Below are 17,117 nucleotides of genomic sequence, written 5' to 3' on the forward strand. Positions count from 1 at the left end.
TTAAAATTATAGCCAGAGAGTTGCTTTACACGAACCAACGACTGTTCAGCCTCCTGCCCCTACAGGATGTACTGATATGCTGATATCCTCTTTTTTTTTACTGTTTTTAAACTTTTTTTTTTTAGTTGCATATCTCGTTTTTGTGGAGGGAATTAACCCCGATAGTTAGATTCAGCTCAACTGTTGCCATTTGCCTTGAGCTTTGTAGCAATGTACTCTGCTCTCCATCCACACTGCAGCATTGGCAACTTGCGAACCTTCTTTTAACTGTCCAAGTCTTTGTTTTTTGTGTGTCAGTGTCTTTCCCCCCTCCATTCTTTAACAGGTGTCTGGGTAGCTTGATTCATGATATCACAGGTGATGTCTCTTCTTGTTTTCATCAGAAATACTCCAACTCCTATGACATGTTCATGAGGGGTGAGGAGATCCTGTCTGGAGCTCAGAGAATCCACGATGCTCAGCTGCTGACTGAAAGGGCCATCCATCATCAGATTGGTAAGAGCAAGTGTAGAGGTGGCTCTGTTGAGGTACATAAGTGATTTACATATGATTGCTGTCTCCCTCTGTTGGTGACCAGTGGCAATTACAACACAAGGACATTTGTTGGATTGAAGTGGTTTGAAGAGTCGTTTTTTTTTTTTTTTAAACAACTGAACCTATTTCTTTTTATGATGCTACAGATCTGGAGAAGATCAAGGCATACATTGACTCCTTCCGGTTTGGCGCTCCCCCACATGGTGGTGGAGGCATTGGTACGTACAATTTTAAAGTATTGTTGGAATATACTGTATGTGAACATCCCTCCTTTTAATGGCAAAAATAAAGGTTTGTCGAGTGACTGAACTGTTACTCTTCCCAGGCCTGGAGAGAGTCTGCATGCTGTACCTTGGTCTCCACAACGTACGTCAGACCTCCATGTTCCCACGTGACCCTAAGCGCCTGACACCTTGAACCTGCCACCATGTGGACAAACCCAATCATCACGGGACTAACACACAGATGCTGATGACAGAAAAGGAGAGGGTGTAGGAGCTAGTGCCACCCTGTGACTCTAATGTGCCACTATGATTAACCATTAAGATGAAAGAATAAAACAGTTGCGACAGTAGGGTGTACTTTATTGACTGGTGTACATCGTTGTCTATCAACAACAAATAACCAATAGATTAAAGGGAAAGAGGAGTTGGCCAGTGATTTAAGGAAGTTACTGGAAATCTGCACACAATTAATCCATCTTTTAATCAATGAGTCAGTGTTTGTCTAAGTTCTTTTCTATGGAGATGTTAAAAACTACTTTAATACAGATCTGAGTCCCTCCTACTACCAGCACAGACTTAGGACTAATGATTGTGGTCTCCAGCAGTATGCCTGTAACTACAGGTGTTTTGTAAGTAACTAACGGAACCAAACTGAAATACTAATAAAAAAAACTCTCAAACCATCAATTTGTCTCCATTGTGTTCTTTTTGTTGTTGTTGTACCTCTTACCACACTGTGCATTACTTAATAATTCAGTAACGATTAAGTTTGATATAAGTAATAGTTCACAGTCTACTACATTGTTTAAACATCTACATTTTGTATGGATGATCTGCTAAAATACCACCTGCTAAAACAAAAAAGGCAACAATAAATTACAATTATACAGAAATGCAAAGCTTTAGTATCTCTCCTCATTCACATTTATGAAAAATGAAAGCCTTAAATCCACTTCCCAGGTTCATACAGTGCAAGAACAAATCAAAGTGCTCAAGTGTTATTGACATAATATATACAGCATAGTTAAACTGATAGTTACGTTCAACATTGATAGTCAGTAATGATGGGTTCTAATTTAAACACTTATGTTCATGTAGCATTGCGTTCAATGGCAAAGACAGTATTCTTGAAATACAAACTCTTGAGATGACAAGATGTGCGCTGACCATGGGCTTATTCAGTCGCTGCTCCACTGATTTGAAGGATGAAGAGAAAGATATGAACAATGTCAACGTAGAGAGAGAGCGCTCCGTAGACGTATTCCTCAGGGCTGATGGCCAGCTCCCGGTTTCCAATGAGGAGCTGGGTGTTGTATACTAAAAACTAACAAAAAGAGAGAAACAAAAGGAAGTTCAGCTGTCAAAAAAGAAGGAGCACAGGTTTGCCTAAAATCTCTATGTTGAGCTCAGTGAGGAGCAATGAGACATCAAATATTTAGCTGGCAAAAATGTTATGTACTTTTTATTTCATTAATTCCAAATGAATTCAGAAGCCTTTACATTTCCCTGTGGACTGCTTTCAGGCAAAGGTTTCCAGTTCACAAACAAGACTAAGCGTCTACAGCCCCGCAAGATCTGTAACACTGCACCAGTGTTTTGAGCTAATGTCAGCATGTTGACATGCTTACAGTGACAATGCTAATATGCTGGTGATTATTGGGCATAATGTTTACGATGGTCACCATCTTAGCTTAGCACAGAAGCATGCTAACTTTTGCTAATGGCAATGTCATCAGTTTTGCTATTATTTGCTCATAAACTTAGGACTGGGCATTGAAATTTTAAACTGATGGTGGTGACAGACGAAAAGTTAAGGGGTCACCAAAGTTCTTACAATTCAGCCGGAGGGGAACATACAATAAATAAAAGCATGTAAAAGATATTTCACTCAAAACCACAAATGATAGCATGAGAGGAAAAATCAGCAGACCACCACAGTCACTAGAACACATCATCTGAGGTACATGAATGTCCGTACAAAATCCATCCAATAACTGTTGACATACTTCGGAGCAAAGCTGTGGACCAACCAACAGACCTAACATTTGCTTTCCATGAGCTCGTGCGAATAAACATCTAAAGGGAGAAATGCTATGAAATTCAAGGATCATGTTCAATATCCCCAGAAATGGAACTCTTTCCACTGGGCCACGCCTTTGGCCTTTTCACAACTCTCAGACCAAAAAACATTGATTTACCACTCATTCCATCACATAACTTGATCAGGCAGATCTCTGTGTCATTTTTCTGAGCACCTTTGGACCTAAGGCTCTATAAATAGTCAATTGTCAAAATGTTGCTGACGAGTTACATCTAGTAAATAATTGTGTATTTCAGGGTGGAAGGGCTATTATGTCGCTTTTTATTCAACAATGACCTTGCACTACCAAGCTCACAGGTTCTCCTAAAAATCATGTGAGTGCAGACTCACCAGAGTGTAAACGACGGCTCCTATTGCAGCGTAGAGCATATGCAGCCAAGGGACCTGTTGAGTGACATAAGAAAGGCCTTTGAATACGAAATCAGTCCCACAGATACACCCTACTGAGCTGCTACTCCTCACACTGAGAAACACGAGAGGAGAGAATAAATTAAAGGATTTGACCAAAGAGTCCTTACATATTGGAAGGAAAGGACAATGGCTGTAACAATCCCGATGATCATGAGCAAAATGGCAGCAATACAGAGAAATCCCCCACAGGAGGTGAAGTCCACCTGTGATGAGAAACAGGTCATTGGCAGGATGAAAGTGAAGTGAAAAGGCTTTTCAAGCCACATGAAAGAGGATCAGAATAAGGAAAAAAAAATAATAATCATAAACGGGGGTGTATGTGTCATGCACCAGCCAAAAATGTAACTTATTCATCTTGAGTTGCATCAGACAGAGAAGTTGGATTCACATCTCATCCCAAAATGTTATAAATATTTAAAGGAACTCAGTGCCCCATTGTAATCCTAGACAAAGGCGTTCTTTTACACTGACAACAAAGACATCCTCTGACAAGCCACGGGCTACTGAGCTACAGAGAGACACAGTTTACATCTCCATCTACCTTGGTTTGGAAGCAGAAGATTGTGACAGCTATGCAAACTACTGCTGTTATTCCCATGGCGAGAAACACTGCTTTTGTGTCATAATAGCTGTAAAAGACAGATTTCGTGATTAAAACAAAAGGATATAATGATAATAATAATAACAGAATTGAATTGAAAATGTACTCTATGTGTATTGCAGTGTATTGCCTGAGTTGTAGCCAAAATCAAACCTCGAAATTGTTCCAGACATGTAAGACAAGGCAAGAGTCTGCAAGATAAAACATGAAAACAATGTGTCATGGAGGACAGAGTGGATTCTAGCCTTTTTCAGCCTCCTCACTTTTTTTATTGGCTGCCTTTGTTTTGTTTGACTTTACTTTTCCAGTCTTCAACTCAAACCCTATCTTACTCCTCACATCGTGTCCTTAGTTTTGTCATACGGATCTGCTAGACCGCAACCACTATCGGCTTCTGACTCACAATGTAACAAATAAGACTTACAAATATTCCCAGCAGCACAAGATTCCATGGGAAACGTCTCCTAAACAAAAAGTGTGATGAATATTTTAAAAGGTATACAAACAGAATCATTGTTGATTATGAATACTTGAATAAGACATAACATTAGTAGTTGTGCAACCATTTTTAACCTATACAGTCAGGCCAGGGTCACACTTACCTTGGCTCTTTGCAGCAGATGAGAATGCAGTAAACCAGGAAATACACCACACTATGGAGAGATAAACCACATGATTGTCACTGTGTGCACAGTAACATCATGTCATGAGAATAATAGCACTAAGAATATTGTCAATTCTGGTTAGTCGCTCTTTTAGTTGCACTTAAAGTATGTTTTTGTTTATTTCCTAGAGTGTAACTCACAAAGAGGCCCAGTAGATGCCAGGGTATCTGATGACAAACAGCCTCACTGGGTCACTATGAAAGCACAGACATAAAGGATCACTCAGGAGTAGACTGCTGGTCATTCTCCACAAGATGAGGTGGTATATTGTACTGGGGTGAATAGGGACACTTACACAAATGTAAAGACAGCAACAACTGAAAAGGTGACGACAAGCTGCGCTGCTAAAATTAAGTAAACCTGCCCATAAACACAAGACCAAGAAGTTCTGTTGAGCACTCATACATATGAGTAGAAGTTGTTGAGGTTAACAGGATTGTCTGCGTGTGTGGCATGGTGAACGATGAAAATCCTTACCTTTCTGATGAAGGCATGCCGAACAGACGTGCTTTCCCACTGGGTTCTCAGAAGATCCTCCATGTCTCCTGCAGAATTGGGAACAGCGAAGTGGTAAAACTTATCACCCTTGGGAGCTCATCTAAACATAATGCAGGACGTGATTAACTGAAGTCCTGTGTCATTTCCTCAGAACCTGAGTTGGATGGAGGGACTCCAGCAGACAGAGTCGGTATTGTGGTGGGCATCCCAGATGGAGAGAAGCCAGGGGCTGGCCACATGCCGGCCTGCGGGTAGACGCCCTCATGGCCCCAGTAGCCAGGCGGGCCGGGGCTGGGGCTGTAAGATGGAGGTGGTGGCAGAGGGGAGCCATGCTGTGGCTGGTGGGGGTAGTTTCCATATTTAGGATGTTGTACTGCATCCTCATAAGGTGGAGGACTATCCATTTTAGACGTCATTATTTTTGCCGGATCACCTAGAAGAGAGGATAAGTGTCGATCAGCTACATCAGATTCATACTGTATATGTATAAAAACAATCTGGTTATTATATTATTGTGGGACGTTCTGTGTTATTATCCCCTGGAAAGAAGCTGTGCCTTTGTAGTTGTAACAAACAAATACACAACAGAAAATGATCCAGTCATAGTAGAAAAGTCTAGGGAAACAAGAATGAGACTGAATGCCCATTATGACTTAACCTGAATAAGTATTTCAACACAAACACAATGAGCAGAAAGAAAGAAAGAAAGAAAGAAAGAAAGAAAAAATGTACTTACCTGCTGGCTTTAACTTAAGATGTGTGCACTGTGCCCTTCAGCCCTTTCTCTCCTTGGAGGTTTGCAGACTTGCACCACAGGGGGATGTCATGTCTGTAATAGGATATGCTCACTGAAACTCACACTACTGGTGTGTCTCCGAAAGCAGAGACTGGTTGCTCAGGCTCCTGTTCAGAATAATAAAAATACCATTAAAAAAAACAGACTGTTGTGTGCATCCTCTCCTACAAACATTTAGATGTTATGTAACGCTGATGCCAACTCTTGAGTTGCTTTGGTAAAGCTGTCAGCCTGAAAATATATTTTTATATTGGCATATTATATTTTGTAGTTGTCTCATTTTTTAGCTATGGCCTTATCAGTTATGCCTTGTTAAATTATTTAGAAGTCGATCAGTTCGATTCCATATCGACGCGATAATTATTAATTAATAATTAATTAATAAATGTACAATTAATACATGTCACAAAGATGAATTAGCAAATGCCGGGCTAAATCCTTAAAACTTTGAGAGAGTTTTTTTTCTGCCATTAAAATGAATTTGAATGGGAATACGTTTTATCTTAAAAATATTGACTCTAATGTAAAATGAAGTTAATAAATCATAGATACGGTCATAGACAAGTTAATGTTAAATTTCTGGAAAAGAAAAAAAAAACAATGTTAAGTTGTTAATGTTAAGATTTTTCACACATTGAACATTACTCGAGCCACGGTGGCATCAGATGTAATTAACAGAAAAAAATTAAAATGTTTTCCAACTAACGCTAAAATAAGTTTTTATGTCCTCGCTTCCGGGGTGGTGGTCACTTGTTACGTCATTACGTTACGCTGAGACACTATGGCGCTTCCCGACTGGTCGGTAACGCTGATTGCTGCTGCATCCTTCTTCTGTTTCTTCTGTTTGTGTGTTCGCTACAGACGCATAGGACAAGTGTTTTGGAGAAAAATATTGAGCAAGATAATGGCCCGCACGGAGAAGCCGTTGTTCCGGATCGCGTAAGTATGACAGGACCGTCCTTGGTAAAATAACATTTTGTTGTCGAGGTGATTCCCGTTAGCGTAGCTTAGTAACATCTAGCCATTCTCATCAGGCAGGGCCGTCCCACCAAACTGTATTCAAATATGCTCCGATTTAAAGTTGCGCTGCAAGTCGACAAAATAACTACCATAACTTTATAGTCTAAGGTATTTTCTAAACAGAGAGTCATTAGTGTTTAATTCGGCATACATATGAGCCACAAGCAGCGGTTTCTTTCAGGAGACGGTGTTTATTCTAGCATGCTATCCAACTTATTGTAGTTGTTTGAACTGTACATAACATATTTACTGCTGCTTTGTTGGAATTTTTGCCGAATGGGAAAAAATGGTTCCATGTGATCTGATTTTGTCGTGCAGTTTTACAAAATGTATCCTGTTAGTGTTTGGCCCCCTCAACTTTTATAGATACTTGAGTAGGCGTGACCCCTCCCTTTTAAACCATGGTAACTGCATACTGTGGTTAGCACTGTCAACTCCTGCTAGCAGACACAGTGTTGACTAGCCTTTTGAACTGTTTCCTAGGTACACACTCTACACCAGGACCAGACTTGGCTACATGTTTTACAAGAGGCAAATGAGAAAAGCCAGGGAGCATTACCCTGCTGGGCATTCCACATCCCACCCCATGGAGTTTAATGGTATGTAACAGCATGGATTTTACTATTCACTCTGTTAATACAGTGTTGGCATCTTTACTTTTGTTGTTTGTGTCAAAATACCATCATCATATGGTGTCATATCATGTCCAGGCTAGACGATTGTCCATAACATCAATGCAAAGGCTCTACCATTTTACCAAGATGTACAATGAATAGTACACCTGGACACATTTATACATTATACATGTATGCCTTTTAATGCTGCACATCTACTTCTATCAGTACTGTACTCCATATGTTATTTGTCATTTCTTTGTCTGCCCACAGATATAAAAATAATTCCCATCTCGGTACTGTCCGACAACTACAGCTATCTTGTAATTGACACAGCCTCCAGTGTTGCAGTTGTTGTAGACCCTGCTGACCCTCAAACAGTTCAGGTGAATGCCTCTGCTGTCAGTTGTTTGTGTCTAATGTTGTTTATAAGGGGCTTCAAGATTGGCATGAATATGCAGAAAACAACTCACATTTTCTTCTGCAATTAGCCTTTATGTTAAAAAGGGAAATGGCTTGAGTTGCAGCATGTCCAGTATTTTCCGGATCTCATTGTAACACCATTTAGATGTAAAAAATGGTTGCTTTGCCACTTTTGTAGGTGTTCCACATCTCTGAAATACTATCAAGAGCTGGTACTGAATGTTACCTGAAAGAGACCAAATAAAAGCTAAAATCAATATCAGGATTATATGGGGCAATAAAAGATGAGATATAGCATGATCTTGTGGAAGCTCTAACAGCTACGTTGGCTAAGCCTGAAGAGGACTCACCACACTGTACATAGGTAAAATGGGAATAACTAGTAGCTATCAACAATCAATCAAAATTGTGAATATTTTTGTGATGGTAGTTCTAGTGGCATGATTCTCGAACACAAATCACTTTAATGGAGTCCACAAACTCAAAGTGGCTCTGTGATAATTATGCCTTTCTCTGACTTAGTCAGTTACCATGAAATGACTCCTCTGATTTCTCAGCATCACTTTCTATGCACCTTATTTTTTTGTTACCTTAAAATCATCTGTCTTTTACTACAGCTACAGCTATTGATTGCCAGTAGCTGAAGTTATCTTTGAAAGTGCATGCCATATTGTGTCAGCAAACTGAAGTTTTTGGAGCTCAGTGGGCTTTTGAATAAACTGCTGATGAAGTGTTGATTTAACATGGTGATCGATGGTTATAAAAGCACTTGTAACTTTTCAGGCAGTCCTTGAGGAAGAGGGAGTGATGTTAGAAGCAATTCTCTGTACACACAAGCATTGGTGAGTTTTATAGTTTTTATACACATGTATTATTTTAATTTGTGGTTTGTTTTTAGGTTTGTATGTATAAAAACATTAGATGGGGGATTAGAGATGGGGCTAAATATACAAACTATGACACATTGCAAAAACTGTATAGTGTGTGAAGGGTAAACATGGCGATCTTATGCACACTTAGCACAAATTTTAACACATTTAAAATTTAATCTAAGGGAAAAACAGACAGTAATGTGAATACATTTGAAAATGACATTTAAATGTCAGACCTTCTCTCGTATTTCAGAACTTTTAAGCCTCTGCTTTTTGTTCCATTCACAGGGATCACAGTGGGGGAAACAAAGGGTTGAAAAGGCTTCACAGCTCATGCCGAGTGTATGGAAATGCAGCTGATAACATTCCTGGCCTCACACAGTAAGTTCTTGTTTGCAGAGTCTGTCGTATTGTGCAGTTGTCTTATTGTATTTATGAGCTGTAATGTGTCTACACACACTGCAGACACACCTGTGACCTGACCAGCACAATGCTGTTAAACTACAGACACTGCAGCTGCACTGCCTTTGGGGATGAAGGCATGAACCGTAGCCCTCAAATACGTTTCAGAAACACACAATCACTGATTGAAGCTTCTTTCACGGAGGCTCCAACGCTGTTTGCTGTTTCTGCTGTTTCTGTTTCTGCCCTGCGTCTGTGTGCAGTTGTATGTGTCCTCTCCGAACAGGAAGGCAAACTCGTCTGGCAGTGTAAAAGGAATTGATCACCTTTTTTAGTAGGTTTACCAGCGTTTATAAAACCCCTTATACACGTCAGTTTTGCTGTAAAAGGGGTAAAAAATCTCCAGAGGAGCACAGTTACTGCCTTTCACCATGTTTTGACTGACACATAACAAGCCCACGTTGCTTGAGGCGCATGGGTCTGGGAGACCATTGCTGGCTGATGCCGTACAGAATCTAATGTGAGTTAAATTAACTAGAGCAATTAACCATGGTAATCGACCACCGTTGTAGTGATATTTAAAATTTAAATGATAATATTAAATGTCTGGCCTTTTAACAGTGATTTAGCATGGAACTGGTAACTGTTTCATCTCTGTGTAAGACATTAAATCAAAAGCTCTGTACCTTAGAGTACTTATTTCTTCTCGTCTGAATAACTGAATCGAAATGTGCGCAGTTTTTATTTAAACTCCTCAGAAAGAATCTGTGCAGTGCCTCCAGTTGACATGAAGGCTGGACGTGACCCACATTCCCCAGCCGAAGAGCCTAAGTCTACACAGATATTAGAACCATGTCAGGATGGCTTGTATGAGATAGTCTATGTTATTGTCAGTGACTCTGTAAAAATGACCAGAACAGCTTTTCACTGTTGCTTCATTTTTTTTTTTTTTTTATCACATCACACAATTTCTTTCAGTTCATTTCTTTATCTCTATCACTGATCTGAAATGACCAGATCATGAGATATTCCCTCTTAAATCAGTGCATAGAGGCTGAAAATGGCAGCAGGCTATAGCCAAACAGTGGTGCTGTGTTGACAACAGTGCTGTGTAATTTTCCTGTGTTCCCAGCCCTCTCTCACATAAGGACACTGTAACAGTTGGCCGAATGCATTTCAAGGCCCTCTTCACTCCCGGACACACGGTGGGCCACATGATCTACCTCCTGGATGGCCAAGCGGTCGGCGCTCCCTCCAGCCTCTTCTCTGGTGACCTGGTTTTCCTCTCAGGATGTGGTGAGTCACACAGAGAACGGGATTCATAGAAATGACGCTGTGTCCTAGTTCACAGTTTACAGAAAATAAAGGAGGTACACAGAAAATACAGAGTAACATTGACCTCTGTGATGTGTTTGTTTAACCTGGAATCATTCGCCACATAACGCAGGTCCTTGTACTCCCTAATGGGCCATTGAATGACTAAGGAGGTAATGAGCTGGTTCTAAATACAGTGTGCAATGCATTAACTTAAAGATGCATTAACTTGTCCTCATGCAAACATCCACACTGATTTCAGTATTTAATTAACTGGCATAAAATGGATAGTAGTGTTTAATGATGTCTATTGCAACTGGCATCATTGGGTCACAAGAAAATTGGGTGGCTGGAAACACAAATGTTGATGACCTTCTTTTATCTTTACAATTCTCTTTATATAAAAGAATCATTTCTGTGCAGTTATGTGATTGGTTACCTCAGCCTGAAACCAGCTCTCGTCTGGTTTGTGGAGGCAACGCATTTTGAATTCATGTCTCTGGCTCATCTGCCTAAGTTTGACCCTTTAGTATTTTTACTTTACTCACACACACACAGACCACCTGGCCCCTCCACATGCACTCAAGTTCAAGATATAGGTTAATCAACAAATGCAAGTCACTGTCATCTATAGTGGACACTACTACTATATGCAAGACATACCTTCTTCTTTTTTTTTTTTTTCAAGAAATCATAAAAATACAAATTTATCAAAATTAAAAATCTTAATTCTTAAAATCATTGAAGCTTGTTTGTTCAGTACGCAATGCCAACATGTTTTGTGCTGTTTGGTGCACTGCAGAATAGAGTTAGTTAGTGTAGAAGCATACAACCAGTTTAATGTCCATTTCGAAATAAAATTAACGTTTTTGCCTTTTTTTAATTGCCTGTTTTTTTTTTTTTTAATTCCTATTTACGTTGCAGATTGATAAGCTGAATGACCTCTGATCACTCAAGAATTTGTTGTTTGTTTGCCCATTTAAAACTCAAAACCTTATTTTAAGTTGTACATTCAATCCCAAGTAGCAATAAAGATATCATCAAAAGTGTGAAGTTTGGCCTGCTGAATGCAGATACACCTGGTAAGATTTGCTGATACCCTGTTCTGAACTCAGAATCAATTAACCAGTAAAACCTGTTCTTTTGTTGTTTTCAGGGAGGATGTTTGAAGGCAGTGCAACAACAATGCTGTCATCTCTGGACACAGTCAACTCCTTAAATGATGATACTCTATTGTGGCCTGGTAGGAAATTTTTGTCACTCGTCAGAGACTCGGTGTCAGTGTTTGTGTGATGTGGTGGTGTTTTGAAACTGTTGTGGCTTGATTTCTATACATACTTATGGTTTTTCCTGTATAGAGACTTTGTGCCGCCTTCAGCTTTAGACAAACTCTTTCTAACAAGCATTTCACTCTGTGGATTTCTGTTGTTTGTAACTGCAGTTGTAGCATTATGCCGATGCGGTGGCACTGTATTGTAATGAGCACAGTGCACTGAGACAGGCGCTGCCAGAACAGCTGAAGAAGAATGTCCAATTTCTGAAAAAGTTTCCTAAGTTAAAGATGCATTCCAGTCAGCGATTATTGTAAGGCGAGTTCACCGGGAGGAGAATCATGAGGACGGGTGAAACTGCAGACATCACCTGATCATTACAGGCCGTTGAAAAGTAATAATTAATGCTACTGACAAGATGCAGCAAATTTGGGTCTGAAAATAGTGTACAACCACAAGAAGTGGAAGAGACCAGTGATGGACAGGATCAGAGTCAGAGTGCAAGAAAGGATGAGGAGCCAAGGTGAGGGTATTGAGTTGCCAAGTGATTAGGAGTGTATTAATGCAAGGCCGGTGTTTACGGGATTTTAATGTCTATTTCTTTATCTTCCCCAAAGACATTTTAAACAACCTCCTGAGACATGGAATGAATAGAATTTGCATATTTCAGATATTATTAGATAAAGACCACGACGGAAAAAAACCCACAAAACACACACAAAAACATAGCATAAAGAAAACATATTCAGCTGGTACAGATTTTAAAAAATTCCACAGACACTAACAGTGACTGTTATTTATAAATAAAGGTTGGTTGTACGGCTGAAAGAGAAGATTATTTTTAATCTTCATTGATCTGTTGAATTTTTTTTAATTAATTTTATTTAGTCATTAAAAACCCTGATGCTGTAGCACCAATGCACTTGTTTACAGTCCAAAGTCTTGAAAGGATCACACAGAGACTTCTATGGAGTTTAAGCCTTTCAGTATGGATATGCGTGTGGGCATGATTTTTTTTTTTTTCCATGATTGTTTGGCTATCCCTCAGGTCATGAGTATGCAGAGGACAACCTGCTGTTTGCTGCTGAGGTTGAGCCACGCAACGTTGCCAGGGAAAACAAATATCAGTGGGTGCTGCAGCAGCGAGGCCAGAAGCTGTGCACGGTGAGAATGATATATTGCCATTGTTATGCCTCTCAAGCACACCGTCCCAGAAAGGATTCATGTTGTCTAGCACCTGGGAAGGAGGGCTTATCACCTGTGTACAGTGTTCATGTTGTCAGTGCCCAGAGTGCTTGCTCTTTTCTCACTTCCTCCTCTTTCAGGCTCTCGCATTTGAGTCTCATCTATGATAGCGTCTGCAGCAGAGCAAAGGTTCACCGTTGAGTGAAGTACCCATCTAGAATTTAGATGGAGTTTTTATCTGCCATCAATACAGCATGGCAGTCTCACAAGTATGCACCTCAGTGAATTTTGCCTGCTTCCAAACCTAAAACTTATTAAATGATTGACTGTCTACTTTTCCCTGCATTACGTGCATGACTGGAACATGAATCGTGATTAATGTTATTCTTTAGAATTAGTTTTGGACACATTTTGATCTTTTGGTTTTTTTCAGCAAGCACATGATGAGCAGATCAGTAAAGAAAAAAACATGCATACAAACAATACCTCTCTTTTTGTACTACCACACTAGGTATTATTTTAAAATCCCAAAATGGGGGGTTTGAATAAATACACAAACATATACAATATATACACAAACACATATCATCCCAGATATTACTGGCTGATGTTATGTTAATGTCACCGGAGAACTGAAAAAAAAATCTGACTTGTCATTGTGAGAAAACACAGGCGTTACTTATAACATGAACAATGACTGTGTTCTAGTGTCCCACTATTCCATAACAGTGAGACAGTGAGTCAGCATGAATAGTACCAGGAACCAGACACTGAAGCAGCTAAATGGAATCCAGCCATTATTAATGTTATAATTTACACCTGTGCTTTTCCTATCGTGACGTGTGTCTGCTGGGAAAAGGCCCATCATCCTGATTATTACTATGAAATTTGATAAATTCAAATGACAGCAGACTAGCCACTATAATGGTCTATATGGCTTGCTTTAGTATCTCAGTCTTGGGTAGTACTTTTAAAGTGCTACTGCTATTGCTGGGTATTTATTACCTACATAACTGAATTTGCAGTTTGGGAGGGAAAAATCCCATTAACACTTGAATTTATTGTTTTAGTTGCCTTTAATTTCTGTAAACCAGGTATCATCTGGATTAACAAACACTGTAGATTATGCCCTGCTAACTGCACGACATGGAAAGTAAGAGGTGATTTATTGTTGACAAGGAGAAGTGTTGCAGAAGTTGAACTGGGAGAGAGATGCAGAAAGGCAAAGCCGTGCTGGGTTAAGTTGGCAGGAATCCCTTGTTACCCATAATGCTGTTCTACAAATGATTGAATGGCACATGAATCACTGTGACCACTAGAGAGATTCTGAAGAGGGCTGTGATTTGACATGCACTTCATTTTCAGAGTCCCTCCACTATTGGAGAAGAGAAGCAGTACAATCCTTTCCTGCGCAGCCACTCTGCTGAACTCCATCTGGCCCTAGGCCTCCAGCAGTTTCAGGATGAAGACTGGACGCAGTTCAGGGCACGGGTGCTGGAGGAGCTGCGAAAACGCAAAGACCTCTACAACAGGAGATAGTACTAGTGACAAGTCTGATAAACAGCAGGGAACGGAGCAGTGAGCTCACCTGGACTGGACAGCGGTACGAAATCAGCAATCTGCTGCTGAGCTCTGAGGTACTGTATAAAAAGCCTGACCGGTTTTGTACGTGTAAATGGGCATTAAGTCACACCTCTGTCAACCTGTTTCAGTGACCACCAGGAACAAATTCACAACTTCATTATTACATAATCCAAGTACTAATAATTCTATTACCCCTCCACATGCTGTATATTGTGTTAATTTTTTGTTTATAGTCAGAGCAGAGGCATAAAAATAATGTAGATTTGCATGAGTACCATCCTATTTTTACAAATATGTATAATCAGATTTCTCATTTGATGTGTGAAACACAGGGTTAGAACAGGTCTGCACATTACATGGGTTAATCACCATGTTAGGTACTGTATTATTGACTCCACAGCTTGGTTTATTTTTAGGATGAGTAAGCAATTGTCCTGAAAATGTATTTAGCTCACTGGTTTCACATTTACATGCTGCTGAAGAGTAATTACTTTCTCCATGGAAAATGAGACTTGGACTTGAGAATTTTGATTGTGACTGTTTTTGAATTGTTATACCAATTGTATATAATATAATATAATATTAATGATGGTACCCTTAATTTAACTGATCACACAAATACTTTTTGCTGTTGGTACTTTGTGTACACTAGCCTTTTCTATGAATGTGTTTGCTGAATCCAAGAGCCAATTGTGTTTTGACTTTAAAAAAGGTGTAACAAGCATTAGTTCTTTATGGTGCATGTTATTTGGCTACTAACCCTGTTTTTTCTCTACAAGTTTTAGTTCATAATTCAGTCATGAAACAATGAGAATTTATCTGCTAGTGGGCCAAAGGTGAAGTTTTCTAGTGAACACATTTTTTGTGCCTCTCAGAAAATGACTTGCTGAAGTGTTTGACATTTAGAACTGTATTTTTTAAGTGTTTGTAACAGCACTACATATGTGAAAGACTCAACAGATACTGCATTGTAATATATGAAATATGACTCAGTTGCTGTTGAATAGATGTTTTCTTTATTAAGCTTTAAATAAATTAGTCATGACTGTGAATAGTTATAATGAAGACGAACTGAATCAAGCTGTCTGTAGACACTATGTTTTGCAGTACGTTTGAACTGATGTTTAAAATGTGTAATATTTATGTTTTTTGTGGAATTGCAAGGTTTTTCATTTTCTTTCAAATGTGAGAATACAATTTGACATTGACTGACACTCAAATGAAGGAATGTTTTTATAATCAATCTGAAAGTCAAGATACATATTTTTTAATATATTGAAGGGTTTATTATATACTGTGACAATACAGAGGAAGAACGATTTCATTGTAACAAACCATGTCTTGTGCTGTTTTTTGTGTGTCTTTTTTATGAAGGAAGTCTAATGCAGCCTCTGTTTAGGTGGAGAATGCAAAGAATGCAAAGGAATAAACCATGACATCTTATGAAAGGAGATATGAAAGTGCTTCGGATTCCTTCGCTGTTCCTGCAAAAGAGCTTGTACTGAAGCACCTTGTCCCCTGGTGATTGTTGACTAAAATGTTATTCTGTTTGTTTGATGCATATTCGCACATTATTTGCATATGTTTGAGTTAGGAACACCACCACATGGGAGACTGTTTTACCTCAGGTTATGTTTTAATGAGGAAATATGAAAGTAAACTTCTCTATTAGAGCTGTATATATGTTACTTGTAGTCTTTATGAATGTTAAAAATTGACAGCTGAGTTATTTTTCCCTCTGTTAAAACTTCCTTCAACTCAAAGAGCATAACCTACTTAAAGCACATTTAAAATATACTTCATGTCAGAAAAAAAGTGAGCTGCACTTGCTGTCGATAAAACAGTGTACTACAACAGACTAACAAGCTGTAGGATTACAAGGTATTGTGTCCTCAGATTCCAAGTTCTCTGTATGAATCAGAGGAGCACTGATGAAAGTAGAATCAGTAATTCATTGGACTTAATAAGAGATCAAGGGAAAAGAAGGATAATACTGTTTGATTTCAACATTATAATTCCCTGGGAAAGTGTAAATCTGTGAATGTAGTCAGACACAGGCTTTCTCCTGAAACTCACAACACAAACAAAACATTATTATAAACAAATCACAGCCAGAGGCTGCTGCCTTGAGTAACACAAATACAATGTATAACTGTAAACTTAAAAAATAATAAGAACTGCATGCATAAAGCAATGTATGATGGAAGTACAAGTTACTATGTCTTCTAGGTCAGTTGGTGTGTCACTATTCATTTAGGATTTTTTCAGGCAAAACATTTTCAGTAGTCACTGTGGTAAAAGTCCAAATAAAGTCAATGAAGGCTGAATTCCATTAATTGTTCTGCTTTGGTTTAGGGCAGTCAAAATGTCTGCTGTGAAAAAGCCATATTACAGAAGCTTTTTTGAAAATAAAGTAGCATAGAGAAAATATCACCTGACAAGATAACTCATAACTACAAGTGACAGTTTCACTCACTCAAGGGGTTGTTTTGTGTTTTTGTTGAGGTCTTGAATTTGAAACAGAATTATTAATACATTTTTAATGCATTTATGTTTTTTATGTGTTATTTGTTGATTAAATATCAGTATTTTAAAATATATC

At 38.9% G+C, this 17,117-nt stretch overlaps 3 protein-coding genes across 8 annotated transcripts in view; 2 read left to right on the top strand and 1 right to left on the bottom strand.

The window, feature by feature from the left end:
* Nucleotides 1-1,445, top strand: part of dars1 (aspartyl-tRNA synthetase 1) — a 28,622-nt gene extending 27,177 nt beyond the window's left edge. Inside the window, exons 16-18 of the mRNA XM_071497856.1 lie at nt 384-495; nt 681-752; nt 860-1,445. Coding sequence (XP_071353957.1) covers nt 384-495; nt 681-752; nt 860-951 — 276 coding nt within the window. The 3' untranslated portion in view covers nt 952-1,445. The remainder of the gene's footprint in view (nt 1-383; nt 496-680; nt 753-859) is intronic.
* Nucleotides 407-5,911, bottom strand: LOC139633341 (protein lifeguard 3-like). 2 transcript variants are annotated; one of them, XM_071499069.1, is made up of 13 exons: nt 5,771-5,911; nt 5,189-5,467; nt 5,014-5,081; nt 4,832-4,896; nt 4,677-4,730; nt 4,474-4,524; nt 4,296-4,335; nt 4,025-4,062; nt 3,812-3,899; nt 3,378-3,473; nt 3,190-3,243; nt 1,926-2,082; nt 407-519 (listed from the first exon to the last, which is right to left on the bottom strand). In XM_071499069.1, exons 2-12 carry the CDS (start codon nt 5,448-5,450, stop codon nt 1,933-1,935), a joined length of 966 nt encoding a protein of 321 aa, XP_071355170.1. In that variant the 5' UTR covers nt 5,451-5,467; nt 5,771-5,911; the 3' UTR covers nt 407-519; nt 1,926-1,932. The 2 variants fall into 2 exon arrangements, with proteins under 2 accessions (XP_071355170.1, XP_071355083.1); XM_071498982.1 differs by lacking the exon at nt 407-519 and having other exon boundaries at nt 1,102-2,082.
* Nucleotides 5,912-6,573: 662 nt separating this feature from the next.
* On the top strand, nt 6,574-15,963 carry pnkd (PNKD metallo-beta-lactamase domain containing). Of its 5 annotated transcripts, none has more exons than XR_011693704.1 (10): nt 6,576-6,769; nt 7,334-7,449; nt 7,738-7,850; nt 8,671-8,729; nt 9,048-9,140; nt 10,294-10,457; nt 11,632-11,718; nt 12,795-12,910; nt 14,297-14,568; nt 15,890-15,963. XR_011693704.1 is itself a non-coding variant. In XM_071498867.1 (9 exons), exons 1-9 carry the CDS (start codon nt 6,612-6,614, stop codon nt 13,096-13,098), a joined length of 933 nt encoding a protein of 310 aa, XP_071354968.1. In that variant the 5' UTR covers nt 6,574-6,611; the 3' UTR covers nt 13,099-13,228. The 5 variants fall into 5 exon arrangements, 2 of the variants coding, with proteins under 2 accessions (XP_071354968.1, XP_071354763.1); XR_011693717.1 differs by having other exon boundaries at nt 15,894-15,963; XR_011693711.1 differs by having other exon boundaries at nt 15,915-15,963.
* Nucleotides 15,964-17,117: the final 1,154 nt, after the last annotated feature.

The sequence above is a fragment of the Trachinotus anak genome, unplaced genomic scaffold, assembly GCF_046630095.1.
Source record: "Trachinotus anak isolate AG129_WGS33_773 ecotype Australia unplaced genomic scaffold, CSIRO_AGI_Tana_v1 ptg000001l, whole genome shotgun sequence".
NCBI classification, from domain to species: Eukaryota; Metazoa; Chordata; class Actinopteri; order Carangiformes; family Carangidae; genus Trachinotus; species Trachinotus anak.

What these genes read in the sequence shown, in the direction of transcription:
- LOC139633341 (XM_071499069.1), bottom strand. Translation starts at nt 5,450, where the DNA reads ATGACGTCTAAAATGGATAGTCCTCCACCTTATGAGGATGCAGTACAA. An exon ending in AGTCCCTCCATCCAACTCAG is followed by an intron (nt 5,082 to 5,188) that starts GTTCTGAGGAAA and finishes CCAATTCTGCAG; the next exon opens with GAGACATGGAGGATCTTCTG. An exon ending in GGCATCTACTGGGCCTCTTT is followed by an intron (nt 4,525 to 4,676) that starts GTGAGTTACACT and finishes ATCTCTCCATAG; the next exon opens with TGTGGTGTATTTCCTGGTTT.
- pnkd (XM_071498662.1), top strand. Translation starts at nt 6,612, where the DNA reads ATGGCGCTTCCCGACTGGTCGGTAACGCTGATTGCTGCTGCATCCTTC. An exon ending in CCACCCCATGGAGTTTAATG is followed by an intron (nt 7,450 to 7,737) that starts GTATGTAACAGC and finishes GTCTGCCCACAG; the next exon opens with ATATAAAAATAATTCCCATC. An exon ending in CTGACCCTCAAACAGTTCAG is followed by an intron (nt 7,851 to 8,670) that starts GTGAATGCCTCT and finishes GTAACTTTTCAG; the next exon opens with GCAGTCCTTGAGGAAGAGGG.